This window comes from Drosophila serrata, unplaced genomic scaffold (genome assembly GCF_035046125.1).
Source record: "Drosophila serrata isolate PLE 108 unplaced genomic scaffold, ASM3504612v1 contig_276, whole genome shotgun sequence".
In the NCBI taxonomy this organism is placed as follows: domain Eukaryota; kingdom Metazoa; phylum Arthropoda; class Insecta; order Diptera; family Drosophilidae; genus Drosophila; species Drosophila serrata.
The window spans coordinates 422,687-437,653 of NW_028257174.1; the positions used below are offsets into that span (position 1 = coordinate 422,687).

Sequence of the window (14,967 nt, forward strand, 5' to 3'; positions counted from 1 at the left end):
CCGGTTATAATAAACTATTTACTCAAAACTATACACATTTTATTCGAATTTTAATAAAGTTGCCTCTGCAAAATGTACAGATTTATTTCACTTTTGTTGTGTGCTCCAGTTAAAAAATAGAAGAAACTCCAATTGGGTGACAAGTAAAACCGCCGTGTTGCCACTCTGTGATTGTGTTGCTTGGCGCGCATTCGTAAAAGAGCCACATATGGCAGCATCGTTCCAGCGTCATCAAAGTTTAAAACCATTTCCAGTTTAATATTTCCATTTTCACTACCTTCCCAAAGCAATAAAATCGATGTTCACACAAAAAAATACAAATCGATACCATCTTCAGTTTATAAACAAACATTGGAGAGCCAACGAAAGGGGAAAAAGGAAAACTGGTTGAAAACATAATCTAATCACTGCCTGTTCCAACTACGCGCGAAATCCGTGCCCCCGCCCCGCTTTACACCCACACACCGTCGACATGCTGAAGATCGCCGCCGAGGGCATCGCGCCACGTCTGGCCGCCGCCTGCCTGATCGGTGGAGCCTCCAGCGCCCAGAGCAGCTGCCAAAGGGTGGCACCCCAGGCGGCAAGGGCCACGCAGAAGTACCTGTCGCAGTCGCAGGGCCTCCACAAGAAGCTAGTCATCAAGGATCACTACGAGTTCGATCAGAAGGTGAGTCAGGATTATGCAATGGTTTTGGTATGCGGAATGGAAATGGGAATGCATATGGATGGCCTACGTGATTGTGTTCCGGCGCGGGAAGGCAGTGGAAGGAGGAGCCACCCCATGACGTAGCTCCTCTGCTCCATGTGCGTGTGTGTGTGAGAGCTGCCCTCTCTATGTCTGTGTTGGCCTTTGGCTCGTGTATGCAAATGAACTACCAAAAAAAAAAAAGAAAAAAAAAAAACAATAACAAAAACAAAAACCGTAATGAGGCATTGGGATACCGGTTTGAACCCCTTTTGGCCAGCTGGAAAGTAGGAACTAGTGTGGCTAGCACCTCTAGATTGTCCACTGCAGTGGGATTAACTGAGTAGTGATAAGAAGTTGTCACTAAATACATAGGTTAATGAGTCATTCCCCAAAACTATGTACACATTTCGCATCTACTAAAGAGTACAGAGTACATCCCGTTGGAGGGTGACGTTCCAACAGGTACATGACGTAGCAACAAGTACATGACGTAGCTACAGGTACATACATACGTACAAGGGAAGTCACCCTGGAAGTTATCTTCCAGCAGAGCTGGAGTTCCATAACTAAGCCAAAAATCCATTAATTTCAAATCGGAAAGTTGTTCTGTTCTAGTTTTTAATAGATTAATAAATCTGCATTCTCATATTTCAATTTTAAACCATTTCAATTTTTGTCAATTTTTTAAAGTGTTAACAATGCAAAAATAAGCTTTAAAAATATAGAAAAAAAATTTCAAAAATTTTCTTCCTTTCTAAATGTCTAGAAAGATTCGCCTGTTAATGCTGATCAAGAATATATATGGATTATAGGGTCGGAAATGATTCCTTCACTAAGTTTTAAGCTTCTGACTAAAATAAGAATACCATTTTTTAAGTCGATATTTCGATATTTTTATATGACAATTTATACTGCAAATTAAAACTTAGAAAACCCATAACTAAGCCAAAAATCCATTAATTTCAAATCGGAAAGTTGTTCTGTTCTAGTTTTTAATAGATTAATAAATCTGCATACCAAAATTGAATCTTTAAACCATTTCAATTTTTGTCAATTTTTTAAAACGTGAACCAATGAAAAAAAAAAGGGTTAAAAATTTGGAAAAAAAAAATTCAAAAATTTTCTTCCTTTCTAAATGCCTAGAAAGATTTGCCTGTTGATGCTGATCAAGAATATATATGATTTATAGGGTCGGAAATGACTCCTTCACTTAGTTTTAAGCTTCTGACTACTTTACAAATATCTAAACTATATACTATATATGTTAAATCCACAGGTGATCAATAGCGACAATCCGGTGATTGTAAACTTCCATGCCGAATGGTGTGATCCCTGCAAAATACTCACGCCCAAGATGCTCGAACTGCTGGAGAACTCCAATGAGATTGATCTGGCGGTGATTGATGTGGAGACGAACCTGGATCTCGTCGAGACCTTTGAAGTGAAGGCCGTGCCGGCGGTGCTGGCCTTCCGCAATGGCGTTGTGGTGGACAAGTTCATTGGTTTGGTGGACGCCAATAGCATTGAGACGCTGATCGACAAGCTGAAGCGGAAGCAGCAACAGAAGCAGTAAGGAGTCCACTACAGGGAACAGGAACAGATATTGATGATTTTACATATGGAAACGGGAGACTGTAAAGGCAGAGAACTATGTTACGAGCGAGTGCACAAAATGTAAAATGCAATAAAAACTAATCTTAATTATGGCTAACTTTAAGTTTAAGTCTCTCATTTGTTTTAGATTATTTGATGGATCGCTTTATTCAGGGATATTACAAGCTAAACAACACACACATCCTTCGCTTCGTTAATACAAAATAGAAATTGGATTCATGGTTCGGTTAAAATAATAATAGTGATAATAATAATTCAACATGTTTAAACTGAAATATATAGAATATAGAAACAAGATCGATGAAGCTCAGCCCCCCGCCAAAATCGAGCTACGCAAAAAATTGCAAAAAGCGGAAGAAGCGGCGGCGGGGTGGCATTCGAATTACAAAAAAAATTTAATTAGATTATTTTAAGCATCACACAAAGGATAGCACAAGGGAAGAGGTGGTGGTGGCCAAGGCAAGAAGGATCTTTAAGTGCCTTCCTGCTCCGGTTTCTGCTTCTCTTCCTTTGTGGGATCCTTCTGTGTGCGCGTCATCCTTAAAGGGTCCTAATGGTCAATCCTCAGGGCGGTCCCCAGGCAGACCGCCAAAAATAAAACCGAGAAGATTCCAAGACCACCAAACAGTAGCAGCAGTAACAGCTCCTCCTCCTTTTCCTTCTCCTCCTTATCCTCCTCATCGTGCCAGCTGTATGATCAAAGCGGCACACATCTCAAAGAACTCCATGGTATGATGACCCGTCGGCTGAAGCGGCATCACACCTGCCACACTCAACGGCGGCGGCGTTAGACTCTCCATAATGACATCGTCGCCCTGCTCCACCTCCTCGTTGGTCAACGACTTGAAGTCCAGCAGATAGCTCTTGGCATCCACCTGGTACAGCTGCAGCGACATCTTGGAGAACTTGCCCGTCTTGACATTCTGCCGCCGCACACGAACATGATACGGATTGATGATCTTCCACTCGTAGCTGAGGGCCCTCATGGCCCGGTATACCTCCAGCATGATGTCATTGGGCTTGCTCTGCGATCGAATACCCAGATGCCATTTGGCACGCTTAATTGGAGTACCGCCACGTGCCGTCTTCTCCGGGAAGGCACCGCCACCCGATGTCTGTACGGACATGGCCAGCTGACGGTCACGCATCGGTGCAATACGTTCTGGATGGGGACGAATGGTGCTACCGCCGGCACTACCGGGCGTACCAACGCCAGGTGCTGCTGCTGCTGCTGCGGGCGGTACAGGTGTGGCTGTGCCCGAGCTGGCCGCTGTACCGCCACCTACGGTCACCGTGGCCAATGGCGCTTGCTGATGATAATGATCGAGGGTAGCTTGGGGCAAGGGTGGCGCCATTGGCGGCGGTGGCGGTGATCCAGCCACAAAGAAATTATTTATCTCATTGATCTGATTGGCGGCATCGTCGGCGAAACGTTTGTTGTCAATGATCAAATGATAGGCGATGGCAAGCTGATCGTGAGGATCTCCGCTTAGCAGGGAGTTATGCACTTCGCTCTCCTTCACCCCGAATTTGGTGCAAACCTCGGCCACAGCGTATGTGTCGATGACATTGGAGTCCTGCTCAATGGACGACGGGAACAGATAGGCGGGCAAATCCTTCTGGAACCACTCGTGCTTCTTAATCTCCTCGATATTGGCACGCTTGAGGGGATCCACCTGAAGCATCTGACACACCAGATTCACCACCTGCTTGTTCAGGTACTCGGGTATGGGGAATATGCCCGACTTGATCTTGCGGAACAGCGTGGGCACATGCTCATCGTCGAAGGGTAGAGTGCCGCAGAGAAGGGCATACAGGATGACACCGCATGACCAAATATCCACCTCGGGACCGGCATATAGCTTGCCAGAGATGACCTCCGGTGCGGCATAATTGGGTGAACCGCACGATGTCCTGAGAAACTCGCCGTCCAGCATCATGTTCGACAGCCCAAAATCTGCTATCTTTACGTGCATGTTGTGATCGAGCAGCAGATTCTCCGGCTTCAGGTCCCGATGGACGATCATGTGACGATGGCAATAATCCACGCCCGAAATGATCTGCTGGAAGAAACGACGGGCCTGATGCTCCTGCAGCTTTCCATGCTTTACAATATAATCGAAGAGCTCGCCACCGCTCACGTACTCCATGATCATAAAGATGTCCGAGGGTGTGGAGATGACCTGTGTGGATGGAAGGGGGTTAGTTGGAATTGGGAATAATTTTCTGATATAAACAAAGACTGGAGGAGAATGACACCTGCTTGTACTAAGCTCCGCTATGCCTTTGTTTAAGCATAACACCTGGCCACGGCTGTGTCTCAACTTACCTGGTACAGCTTGATGATGTGCGGATGCCGGAAGAGCTTCAAATTCTGGATCTCACGGCGTATCTTGCCCACCACATCGAGACTCTTGATCTTCTGACGATTGAGTATCTTCACTGCCACCTTGACGCGCGTGATTTGATGCTCACCGATCTTTACCTTGCCAAAGGTACCAGTGCCCAGGGTGGCGCCCAGAAGATAATGTCCGATCTTTACCAGCGGCTGACCGTTAGAACTGCCGGCGGCCGCCGCCTCAGCGGCCGCAGCCCTCGTTTGGGGCATCGCGAGCAGTGATGATGGTGCTCCTCCTCCAGCTCCTTCTCCCCAAAATGGAGTGCGGATATTGGTGTGATCCGAGGGGGTGGTGGTGGTGGTGACGGTGGGAAGGTCGTTATCGCTTATTGCGTAGTCCGCAGTTCGCTGGTTGCTGCTGTTCCTCTGTCTTGATTGATATCGTATCCTCGGTTAGACAATAGAGAGGGTATGTTGATGGTACGTACACCTGCCTGGTTGCTATTTCGTATTTTATGGTACGGTTCGTCCGTCTAGCTTGCTTTTCTTTCTGTTTCTTCACTCTTATTTTTGCTTATTTAATTGACATTGGAATGCGCTGCTCTGCCTTCCAACAACACAGTCGTTTCCAGCAGCTGATTCGAACACTAGCTGCCTCTCGCTCTGGCCTGGAAGGCTTTATCGATAGCTATCGATCAGGGTTGCCAGATACGGCGTTGGTAAGGCGGCAAATTGAAAATTTTAAAGTGAAGGCGAAACTTTTCCAATTAGTGGTCAGAAAAAAACACACATTAATGTATGTATATATTTAATGGGATTTTCCCAATCCATTGGCATCCAGTCACTGAAAAATATGTACATCCAATGATATATATATATATAATTATGAATATATTTTTGTAGAAACTTATAAAAATATATTTTTTCTTTGCAGTTTTGTTTCTCTGATAATGGGTGTGTGTTGTCTGGGTGGTGTTTGTGTAAATAATTAAATATCAACTATCAGTTTTTGTATTAAGAATACTTCAGTAAAAAACTCTATTCTTTAGGTTTGCAAAAATTCAGTTTTATCGTTTCTGTTTTTTTTTTTAATTATACATTTTTTATTATATTTTTATGATTTAATTCATTGAGATTCCTTAGCGTATGGGCTTTCTTTCATCTCCCAGCTTTCTTCAACTTAACGATTAGTCCTAAGGTGTAGACTACAATTTCAGCTAGAAAAAAAAGAGAAAAAAAAGGAGATCCTAACAGCTAGTACCTAACAGTTAACACGGAGCTAAAAAAAAACAACCTCCATACATCACAACAGTACCGTACCTGTACAATTAACGGCACTGCTCTGCGACTGTACCCATGTTCTCTCTCGCTCTGTTTCGGGTCGCCGCCCTTGTGTCTATCTCGCTTGCTCGCGCACACACATGTCAAGACTTGTCACGATTTGTTCGATATTTGTTTATTATCCTTAGAGTTAACTGTAAAAATACATGTATTTTCGCTTGTTTCTTTCACTTAGGTCTGGAAAAAAAAACTTAAAAAAAATACGTTACCTTAACTGCTAGCTTGTAATGCTATGGGACTAGTGATTACGTTTAAGGATTATCTTTATTTATTTATGATCAAAAAAATAAAAAAAAAAACAAAAAAATTGGGACTTTGATGCTGTCCCGTCGTTTTGCTGGTTTGGAAAATTGCGAATTTATTTCATATTCAGCGCACTCTAGAAGAGTTTTTTCTTTTTTGTTAGAATTTTGCGGAAATCAGGTGTTTATACATTCATATATATAAGTGCCATATATATCCTCATTATATATATACTTTTCTATATATAGATACAAGGTTCTGTCTGTGTGTTTAGTGTACGAGTGTGTGTGTGAGTTGTACATTAATAATTTATTTACTATTATTAAGATGTAGTTTTTAACTCTTGTTCCTTTTGTTGTGTTTGGGGGTACCTTAAAATCTTACAAATTAACCGTCCGATCATGTCCGTTCATGTCCGATATCCTTGTCCACCCGCAGGTGTCGCGTTCTTATTTTTGGGTAAGTTTAGTGGATTCTTCTATTTAGCGTTTCGTATGCTCTTCTCATACAAATTCATTGGAATTATAACTTATTTACTTAGAAATTCACAAGGTATTATTTTAAATCAAATTATTGTAATCAGTATTCATTAATTCGACGCCAATCGACCTCAAGTTTTGTGTGTTTTTGTTGTTGTTGTTGTGTGTATTTTGAAACACCTTACATCTTTCTTATTATTTTAAAAGCAATGCATCGTCAACATGTTGATTATGTGTTGTCCTAGTGTTATATTCTGTATTTTTTACATGCTTTGCTTTGTTGCATCTCTTGTGTAGCTTGCTTCTTGCTGCCAATGCTGGGATTTGCCCTCATCCTTAACACATGGATACATATACAAGGATCACAACTTTAGATATTCATGCATTGAAAGAGAGGCGGCCACAGAGCGAGAGAGATTGGGGTTTTTTAGTTGCTTTCTTTCTTCTAGAGCTTCTTTAAACTTTCAATTCTTCGTCCTTCTTCTCCGACAGCAGCTGCAGCTATACATTCTTCATTTCTGTTTGCCATGCTGTTCATCAGCTACCAAATATCATTTCCACCTTCGATATATTCCAAATTGGTGGCTATTTCCTGGCTATTCCTGGCGACGTGCTTCCGCATCATGGTAGTTATCAATCGTATTTACAGAGTGTCTCCATTGTTATCCTTTTGAATGGAGCTAGTTTACCACAGGTACAGGAAGGAAGATATGAGCTTGTGGTGCACGGAAATAGCAATGCTTATCATTGCCGATGGATAGGAAACACAGGAAAGTAGACATGCAGCTGGTAGGAATATGAGGATGGCGTTCTCTGGTGGTTCTGTGGGCTTATGGGCGCCGCTTCTGATTGGTAGCACTGATGATGCACTGGCTCTTGTTGGAGCAGCAGATGTTGATGTTGTTGCCGTTGTTGTTGCCATTGCTCTGTGATTGTTGTTGCTATTGCTGCTGTTGTCGTTGTTGGCTGCAGCAAATCATCGGCAATGGCAGCATGAATACTTCACCTCCTGCGAGATGCAGCTAATATATTTGTGTAAAGAAATTAATATTATGATCATCGTCGTCGTCGTGTGTGTGTTTTGTGTGTGTGTGTTTGTGTTTTTGTTTTAAATAAATTTCTGTGCATGGTTATATGGATGCGGTTTTTGAGATCGTGTCTGTCTATTTGATCTACCTCTGTGCGCCATATGATGGAAGCCTCCGCCACCACCTCCGCCTCCACCCCCGTTGCCGCCGTTCCCACCACCAACACCGCCTCCTCCACCGCCGTGTATGGGCATGCCCCCCATGCCCATACCCATTCCAACGCCCATGCCCATGCCCATGTTCATTTGGTGCATCTGCTGCATATGGTGTGGATGGGGTCCCATATTGTGGTGATTGTTGTGGTTGTTGTGGTGATGGTTCTGGTGGTGCTGCTGCTGGTGGTGGTGGTGGTGTTGCTGCTGCTGCTGGTGGTGCATCGGCGGATGGTGATGCTGATGCGGATGCTGCTGTGGCTGCTGATGGTAGTGTGGCTGCATATGCGGATTATTGTGGTGATTGTTGTTGTTATGATGGTGAGGCGGCTGCAAAGGTCCGCCACCGCCGCCGCCCATGTGAGGCGGACCGTTCATACCGCCGCCGCCACCACCGCCCCCAATGTGGGACATAAACTGAGCCGCCTTCGCCTTGCCGTGCTCCTCGGCCAGGCGCACCCAAATTGGCTGTTGTCCACCTTCTGGAACTGTATTGTTCAGCATCTTGATTGCCTCCTGGGCCTCCTCGCGTTTGTTGTAGCTGCAAACACAGATTTGAAAGAGGTTTTAATTAAGGTTGTTTTAGCATTTAAGATCATAAAGATATTGTACCTATAGTTTCCCTGGGTTTCTAGTCTATATTATAGTTGCTAATCAATCGGATAATCGGGTTACAAGGATATATATAGATATGCATATCGAGAGAAAAACTCCCTGCTGCATATTCTAATTTTAGTCAAAATGTTAAAACTTTGTGAAGGAGTCATTTCCGACCCTATAAATCTTATATATTCTTGATCAGAATCAACAGCAGAATCGATCTAGCTATCTCTGGCGAGGAAAACAAAAATTCAATTTTTTTCCAAAATTTTATGTTATAAATTTATGAATTTAGTTGGAAAAAATTGTCAAAATTTCAAATTTCTTAAAACATTAAATTGAGTATGCAGACTTGTTAATCTAATGAAAACTAGAAAACATAGGACCGCTTACCAAATTAAAATTAATGGATTTTTGACTTAGTTATGAGATTTTTAAATTTTGATTTGAATGGTTAAGATATGGATAAATATCCTCTCAAAAAATGATATTCTAATTTTAGTCAGAAGCTTAAAAGAAAGTGAAGGAGACATTTCCGACCCTATAAATCATATATATTCTTGTTCAGCACAAACAGTCGAATCGATCTAGCCATCTCGGACAGGAAAATAAAATTTCGAAATTTTTTCCAAATTTTATAAGGGGTTACATCGTTAAAATTTGTTTAAAAATTTCCAAAAAATTTGAATTTTTTAAAATGTTATATTAAGTATGTAGATTTATTAACGCAACAAAAACTAACACAGGAAAGCTTTCCGAATTGAATTCAGTGCCTTTATGGCTGAGTTATGCGTTTTTTAAACTTCGATTTATCGAAAAAATTGTCACCATACATTAAATATATTCAAAATATGCGAATATTTTAAGATTATAATCGATTTCCGAATCCATCAATTACTACAACATCCTAATTTGCTAAATAAATGCCTCATATGTACAGAAATTAAATAAATATGACCCTATAAATAACTATTACAAACTATCCCAGATTGACCCATTTCGAAAAGCCCTCACAGCCAAACTTTGATTGAGTATCAATCACATGTACATATGTATATGGGTCAAATAAGAACCCTCAAATTATATGCATACAACTTAAAAGTTTACCTAAAATGGTCTCAACCAACTTGACCCAGATATTTGCGCGGGACTTTGCTTGTTATTTTGATTATTCTGACTTCTTTTTCTTCTACTCCTTTGACCCACTTTTCATTAATAGTTCATGCAGCATCTTCTACTCACCGCACGAATGCAACACCTCGCGGACGTCCTGTGAGCTTATCGCGCAATATATTGCGCTGAACAATTCTGCCATAGGGTGAAAATATTCTGTCCAGCATATCGTCGTTGATGTTGCGCGGCAAATTGATCACGTACAGGTTGGTATCCTTGATGGCCATACCGCCAGGACGAGCGTACGATACCTGAGGACAATGCAAAACATGTTAAGAGTGAGAAGATCGAGATAATAAAGGCAACGCACCTTTAAGCGTTTGTTGCGCACATAGAATCCATTTAGCTTCTGGATGGCATCCTCAGAGTCCGATTCGGATTTGTAATCCACGAAGCCATAGCCAAAGCTATAACCGGTCTAGGATATAGAAAAGAATTACAACAATGAAGACATTTTCCACTGCATTTACTGGCACCTGTGACGTGCACCTGGTTACCGAAACTCACCTTAAAGTCGCGCATTATCTTGCATGTGTTGATGGGGCCGCAGCCGCTGAATAGATTGAACAGCTCACGATCGGACATGTCTTGCGGCAAGTAGTTGATGATCAGATTGGTGGCACTAGAGCGATCCATCTGCTGCTGGTGCTGCTGCTGCTGGGAGCTGTTGCCATTGCCCTGTTGCTCGTCACCCGACTGTCCACCGTTCTGCCCATTCTGGCCATTATCATTCTGCTCCTGCTGCATATCACCATTGCTGTCCTCATTGTAGTTATCATCGTCGTCGGTCTGATCATCACGCCCTACGCCGTCACCAGACTCCTGCGAAAGCAAAAGCAAGAGAGAGTTAAATGTATGTCATGATGGAAGCTCTGGCCTAGTTAGAAACTTACCTCTATGTCGGAGGACTGCTCATCGTCGTGCCCCTGTCCCTGCATTTTCTCCGCTTGTGACATGCCTCTTGGATTATTGTGTGGATTTTTTTACTCTGGACTCCTCTGGTGACCTTCCTCTCCTTGCTTTCCCTATGCTTTTTTGCGTCGCAGTTCTCTTCGCGCCAGAAGCTGCAACGAGAGAGAAATTGTAAGTGTGCGTGTGTGTGAGAGGGCTGCTGTTTTCTTCGATAATTCAATTAGCCGTAAACTGTGGCACAGTGTCCTAGTCTGGCGGCAGCAGGATGCGTTCTGACCATGCATGTCTCCTCGGCTCGGCTCGGCTGGAATATGTACTTGTGTGTATGGGTGTCTATGTGTGTGTGTGTGAGTGTGTGTATGTGTGCCTACATCTCGCGGGGCTTCGAAAGCCGAACGAGATGGCAAAACGTTGAGAGCGAGACGGCTGCCTCTTTGGATGCGGAGAACGCTTTCCGGGATGCACACTCACATACACACACGTACCGCCCTGCCCTAGATGCAGCTGGAAAGCTACCTCTGAGTCCGATGCGGCCGCACAAGCCAAAAAGCCAGCTAAAAAGCTGGGCAAGAAAAAAAAAACTATACCAACACAAACTGCACACACACACACACACACACAGAGATAAGCACGCGCATGCACACTCGTACATACACGGGGCGAAAACGCGGATTCCCGGTATGCGTGTGTGTGTGTGTGTAGTTAGAGGCTTGGGGCCCCCGTGCCGAGGGAAAAAATTGAAGGCGAGAAAACGCGTGAAAACGATAAGATAGGATGTAAGAGTCACCGGCCAACACTCACATGGGTTAAAGCACATACGAAACGGGTTAATACTTACTTTTCAGCAATCGCCAGCGAAAACTGCACCGGAAAACAACGAAATTTGCTCACTTTGACGAAAACGCTAATCTCGAGAGTGACCAGCCACCGACAGCGTAATCGATTGGCCGAACGCAGTGTGGCCGGCCAAAGCTAAAGTTATCGCTCGATAAACTTCAAATCGAAAGGTATTTTTTAGTAGTTTAATAAATATCAAAAATATTGAGCCATAAAAAATATCAAACCTTGTTAGTTTCTTGTTGTTTTTCCTTGCTCAAAGTAATCATTTAAATATTAAACATTTCCTATCTTTAAGAATGCTGGTAACACTGATGGCGGTATACTGAATAATCGATACTAAATAATCGAATTGGCATTAGATTGGAAGTGTCATTACTAACTATTGGACAAACGAAGCTGATGTTGGGCTATCTGCAGGGATTGCAAGAATCCGGAGCCGGAGCCGGAGACGGGCCGGGGCACGAGGCCGAGCAGCTCTCCATTCATCTCTACAGCGAGTTCTTTGAGGAACAGCTGAAGGCGGAAAAGGAGAACAACGGGCAATGCGCAAATGACAAGCCGAAATCTCTACTGCTAGACAGCTTCGAAGCGGAGGCCAGCAATCAAGTGGAGGCACCGCTGGCCACGGACAAGGATGTGTGGATCTTTGGCTATGGCTCGCTGGTGTGGAAGGCGGACTTTCCATATATAGACCGGCGTCGGGGCTTCGTTTGGGGCTTCAAGCGTCGCTTCTACCAGCACAGTATCGATCATCGCGGTATACCGGAGCGACCGGGCCGTGTTGTCACCCTGCTGCCGGGTGATCCTGGCCAAGACCGTGTGTACGGCGTGGCCTATCGCATTGCGGCTAGCCAAAAGGCCGCTGTGCTCGACCATCTGGACTATCGGGAGAAGAACGGCTACGAGCGCTGCAGCCTGGAGTTCCACGAATACTCACGAGTAGCCACCGCCACCAATAGCAGCGGCCCATCGTTGCCGGAGTCGAAGCCCATCCAAGTGATCATGTACGTGGCCACGCAGGCCAATGACTCTTATGCGGGCAATGTCTGGGAGGTTGCCAGCATTGCCAAGCAGATCTTTAGCTCTGCTGGTCCCAGCGGCCCCAATCGCGAGTATTTGTTTAATTTGGCTACCGCCATGGATCAGCTATTCCCCGGCGCCGTTGATGAACATCTCGAGGAGCTGGTGGCGAACGTTAAGCGCCACATTACCGAGGATGAGCCCCATTTGCTGAGGCAGGCCGTCCTCCAGGAGATCGCAAGCATTCTGCGGGAGAAAGACCTGACGGAGCAGACGAAGGCCCATAAGCTGGAGGAGCTGCTGAAGCGTTGCCAGCAGCCAGGTGGGCGCGAGTGGTTGCTCCATGGTGCCCTGCAGCAGAGGAGCGAGGCGTGACAAGACAGTGTGTCTTTCATATTGTAAATACGTTGTGACGTGTACGCATGGATTCCAATTAATTCAATGACATGACGTGTGTTGCTGCAGAGACTTTCTGACCAATGTGGGATTCAGTTCTCCCTCACCCATTCCTTATTTATGTATAGAAAACACATTATTATCCCGGGGGAGTACAGAAACCACACTTTATATTGTGATTGAACATTAATAAATTTGTGAGAATAATTTTGACAAAGTATTTAATTTAATTTAATTATATTTATCTCGCCAAATAAATGGCACATTGAATCCGCCGGAAGATTTGTGTAAATCTGAGCTGATAACGATTAAATTAAAGATTTACGAACTTTTTAAAAACTGATGAAATTGCCCTTGAAGCGCTCATGAAAGTGGCGCTGCCAGACTGCACGCGAAAATTTAAATTGTATTCAATTAATTTTAATAATTTTTTAATTTTTCGGAAATAAAAATGTTAATTTTCTCTTTAAGAAACGCCGAAAATCCACCAAGAAAGACTCACAATATAATACTGCCAAACACGAAAAAGGTGAGAAACTTTGCTAGTGCTAAAACATATTTTTCAGTATTGTAATGGTGTAATTGATTGGTATATTTAAACTTAGCGAGTGTTGGTCACACTGCACCCTTAACTGTTGTCAAAAAAAAACTGCTCTACTTCTCCCGTGTTCGTTGTGCTTTTGTTTGCTATTTGTATTGCGTTTTGATTTCGATTTCGGTATTTCGTGCATCCAGTCCAACCCCGGATTGGGTTGGTCAAGCGCGCGCGACAAGTGTCCAGAGAAACAGTCGGAGGCAAACGCCATGAAACAGGTGGGCGGCGGGTGCAGAGGGTGTCGGGTGTGGGGGCGATGGCAGATGATGTTATGCTATTTGCCTGTGTGTGTGTGTCGGAATGCAAATTCTAACGGCTTGCGTTTCTGTGTGTGTGCGTTTGTGTGCTGGAATGACAACATGTTTGTTATTTGCGTTTTGGTTTTTAATATCATCGGTTAAGCTGGCGTTGTTGTTATTGCTGCCGCTGCTCTTTTCGCTTCAGTTGAATCACTTGATTGCCATCTCACTCTCGCTTTCGTAATCGTACTTCCACCGCCACGCAGATTCTTATCAGGCGTGAGAAAGTCTTCCCTCTACATGCATGTATCTTTACTGCCCAACAAGTTTCCTATTGGACTATATCCCAACTGACGCAAGAATTTCTCACTCTCTCCTTCCTCTCTCTCTCTCTCTCGCTCTTTACCACCCTCTTTCTCTCTTCGCCTTCGCTCCTTTTTATTGCCTACTTTGCTGAGTTATTGGTAATGGATTTGCTTTCGCTCTCGCCTAAAGAACATAACGGCGCATAACGGCACATAACTCATTACAATTTCCATGCAAATTATCAAAAGGGGGAAATGCCATAGTGTGCGTGTGTAAGCAGAGTGTGACTGTGTGTGGAACAGAGCTGTGGGTTGGGGGGGGGGGGGGAAAGGAATGTAGTGGTATTTACATTTTAGCAGATTAAATTTTTTAGTATGTACTCGCATGTTGGATTATTACTCCCCCACCTCAGACATATGTATGTATATATAAAAAAAGAGGGAGACGAGAACGAGAGGACGAAGAACTGATGCCACCTCCTTTGCAACAACAACAAGTATCGATTCCTGGGGAGAAGGCTCCGCTCGCCAGCCAGGGTTGCCAGTCGCCAAATCAAAGCCAGTCGCGACAACCCTACAACTCTTGGCTGCTTTGCATAACCAACAGGACATACATACACGGACACACGTGTGTGTATATGTGTGTGTGTATTCCCCATATACATACACGTGCCGTGGAAACTGCGCGGAAAACGAACGCTTCCCGTTCAGTGCTTTCCCAGTTTCAGTTTTTCGCTGCCAAGCATTCGACGCGTCCGCACGCGCTTTTCCCCGTTTTTTGAATAAAAACCAAAAATAAAGTTGCCAAAAATTGTGCAAAAATTCGCATAAAACCTATAAATAATATCTATAGCGATTCCCCCCCTCCCTTAGAAAAACCGTGTTCCAGATGTTTCGGCAAAGTAATTTCTTTAAAATCTAAAATTCTTCACACAAAATGAAAA

At 43.8% G+C, this 14,967-nt stretch overlaps 5 protein-coding genes across 32 annotated transcripts in view; 3 read left to right on the forward strand and 2 right to left on the reverse strand.

The window, feature by feature from the left end:
* The first annotated feature begins 246 nt into the window (after window positions 1-246).
* Window positions 247-2,945, forward strand: LOC110178855 (uncharacterized). Of its 3 annotated transcripts, none has more exons than XR_015272235.1 (3): window positions 266-667; window positions 1,965-2,362; window positions 2,430-2,945. XR_015272235.1 is itself a non-coding variant. In XM_020946118.2 (2 exons), exons 1-2 carry the CDS (start codon window positions 473-475, stop codon window positions 2,259-2,261), a joined length of 492 nt encoding a protein of 163 aa, XP_020801777.1. In that variant the 5' UTR covers window positions 247-472; the 3' UTR covers window positions 2,262-2,945. The 3 variants fall into 3 exon arrangements, 1 of the variants encoding a protein (XP_020801777.1); XR_015272236.1 differs by having other exon boundaries at window positions 2,413-2,597; XM_020946118.2 differs by having other exon boundaries at window positions 247-667; window positions 1,965-2,945.
* Window positions 2,420-5,293, reverse strand: AMPKalpha (AMP-activated protein kinase alpha subunit). 3 transcript variants are annotated; one of them, XM_020946115.2, is made up of 3 exons: window positions 5,129-5,293; window positions 4,632-5,070; window positions 2,420-4,485 (listed from the first exon to the last, which is right to left on the reverse strand). In XM_020946115.2, exons 2-3 carry the CDS (start codon window positions 4,908-4,910, stop codon window positions 2,980-2,982), a joined length of 1,785 nt encoding a protein of 594 aa, XP_020801774.2. In that variant the 5' UTR covers window positions 4,911-5,070; window positions 5,129-5,293; the 3' UTR covers window positions 2,420-2,979. The 3 variants fall into 3 exon arrangements, with proteins under 3 accessions (XP_020801774.2, XP_020801775.2, XP_086691428.1); XM_020946116.2 differs by having other exon boundaries at window positions 4,632-5,066; window positions 5,129-5,289; XM_086835302.1 differs by lacking the exon at window positions 5,129-5,293 and having other exon boundaries at window positions 4,632-5,102.
* A 217-nt stretch (window positions 5,294-5,510) lies between these two features.
* ssx (sister-of-Sex-lethal) lies at window positions 5,511-11,588 on the reverse strand. Of its 2 annotated transcripts, none has more exons than XM_020946135.2 (6): window positions 11,467-11,588; window positions 10,610-10,780; window positions 10,224-10,538; window positions 10,027-10,134; window positions 9,786-9,967; window positions 5,511-8,484 (listed from the first exon to the last, which is right to left on the reverse strand). In XM_020946135.2, exons 2-6 carry the CDS (start codon window positions 10,670-10,672, stop codon window positions 7,812-7,814), a joined length of 1,341 nt encoding a protein of 446 aa, XP_020801794.2. In that variant the 5' UTR covers window positions 10,673-10,780; window positions 11,467-11,588; the 3' UTR covers window positions 5,511-7,811. The 2 variants fall into 2 exon arrangements, with proteins under 2 accessions (XP_020801794.2, XP_086691429.1); XM_086835303.1 differs by lacking the exon at window positions 11,467-11,588 and adding an exon at window positions 11,114-11,204.
* Window positions 11,589-11,728: 140 nt separating this feature from the next.
* On the forward strand, window positions 11,729-13,091 carry LOC110178862 (putative glutathione-specific gamma-glutamylcyclotransferase 2). The gene has a single exon (XM_020946136.2). The coding sequence runs from the start codon at window positions 11,868-11,870 to the stop codon at window positions 12,861-12,863; it is 996 nt and encodes a 331-aa protein (XP_020801795.2). The 5' UTR covers window positions 11,729-11,867; the 3' UTR covers window positions 12,864-13,091.
* A 337-nt stretch (window positions 13,092-13,428) lies between these two features.
* The window catches only part of Tomosyn (syntaxin-binding protein tomosyn), a 28,991-nt gene continuing 27,452 nt past the window's right edge, over window positions 13,429-14,967 (forward strand). For 7 of the 23 annotated variants that reach the window (XM_020946129.2, XM_086835293.1, XM_086835287.1 and 4 more), the window contains exon 1: window positions 14,567-14,925. The gene's annotated coding sequence lies outside the window, so the exon portion shown is untranslated. Of the gene's footprint in view, window positions 13,698-14,188; window positions 14,926-14,967 lie in introns of those variants that run through there. The other 16 variants (XM_020946126.2, XM_020946133.2, XM_086835290.1 and 13 more) reach the window with 5 other exon arrangements.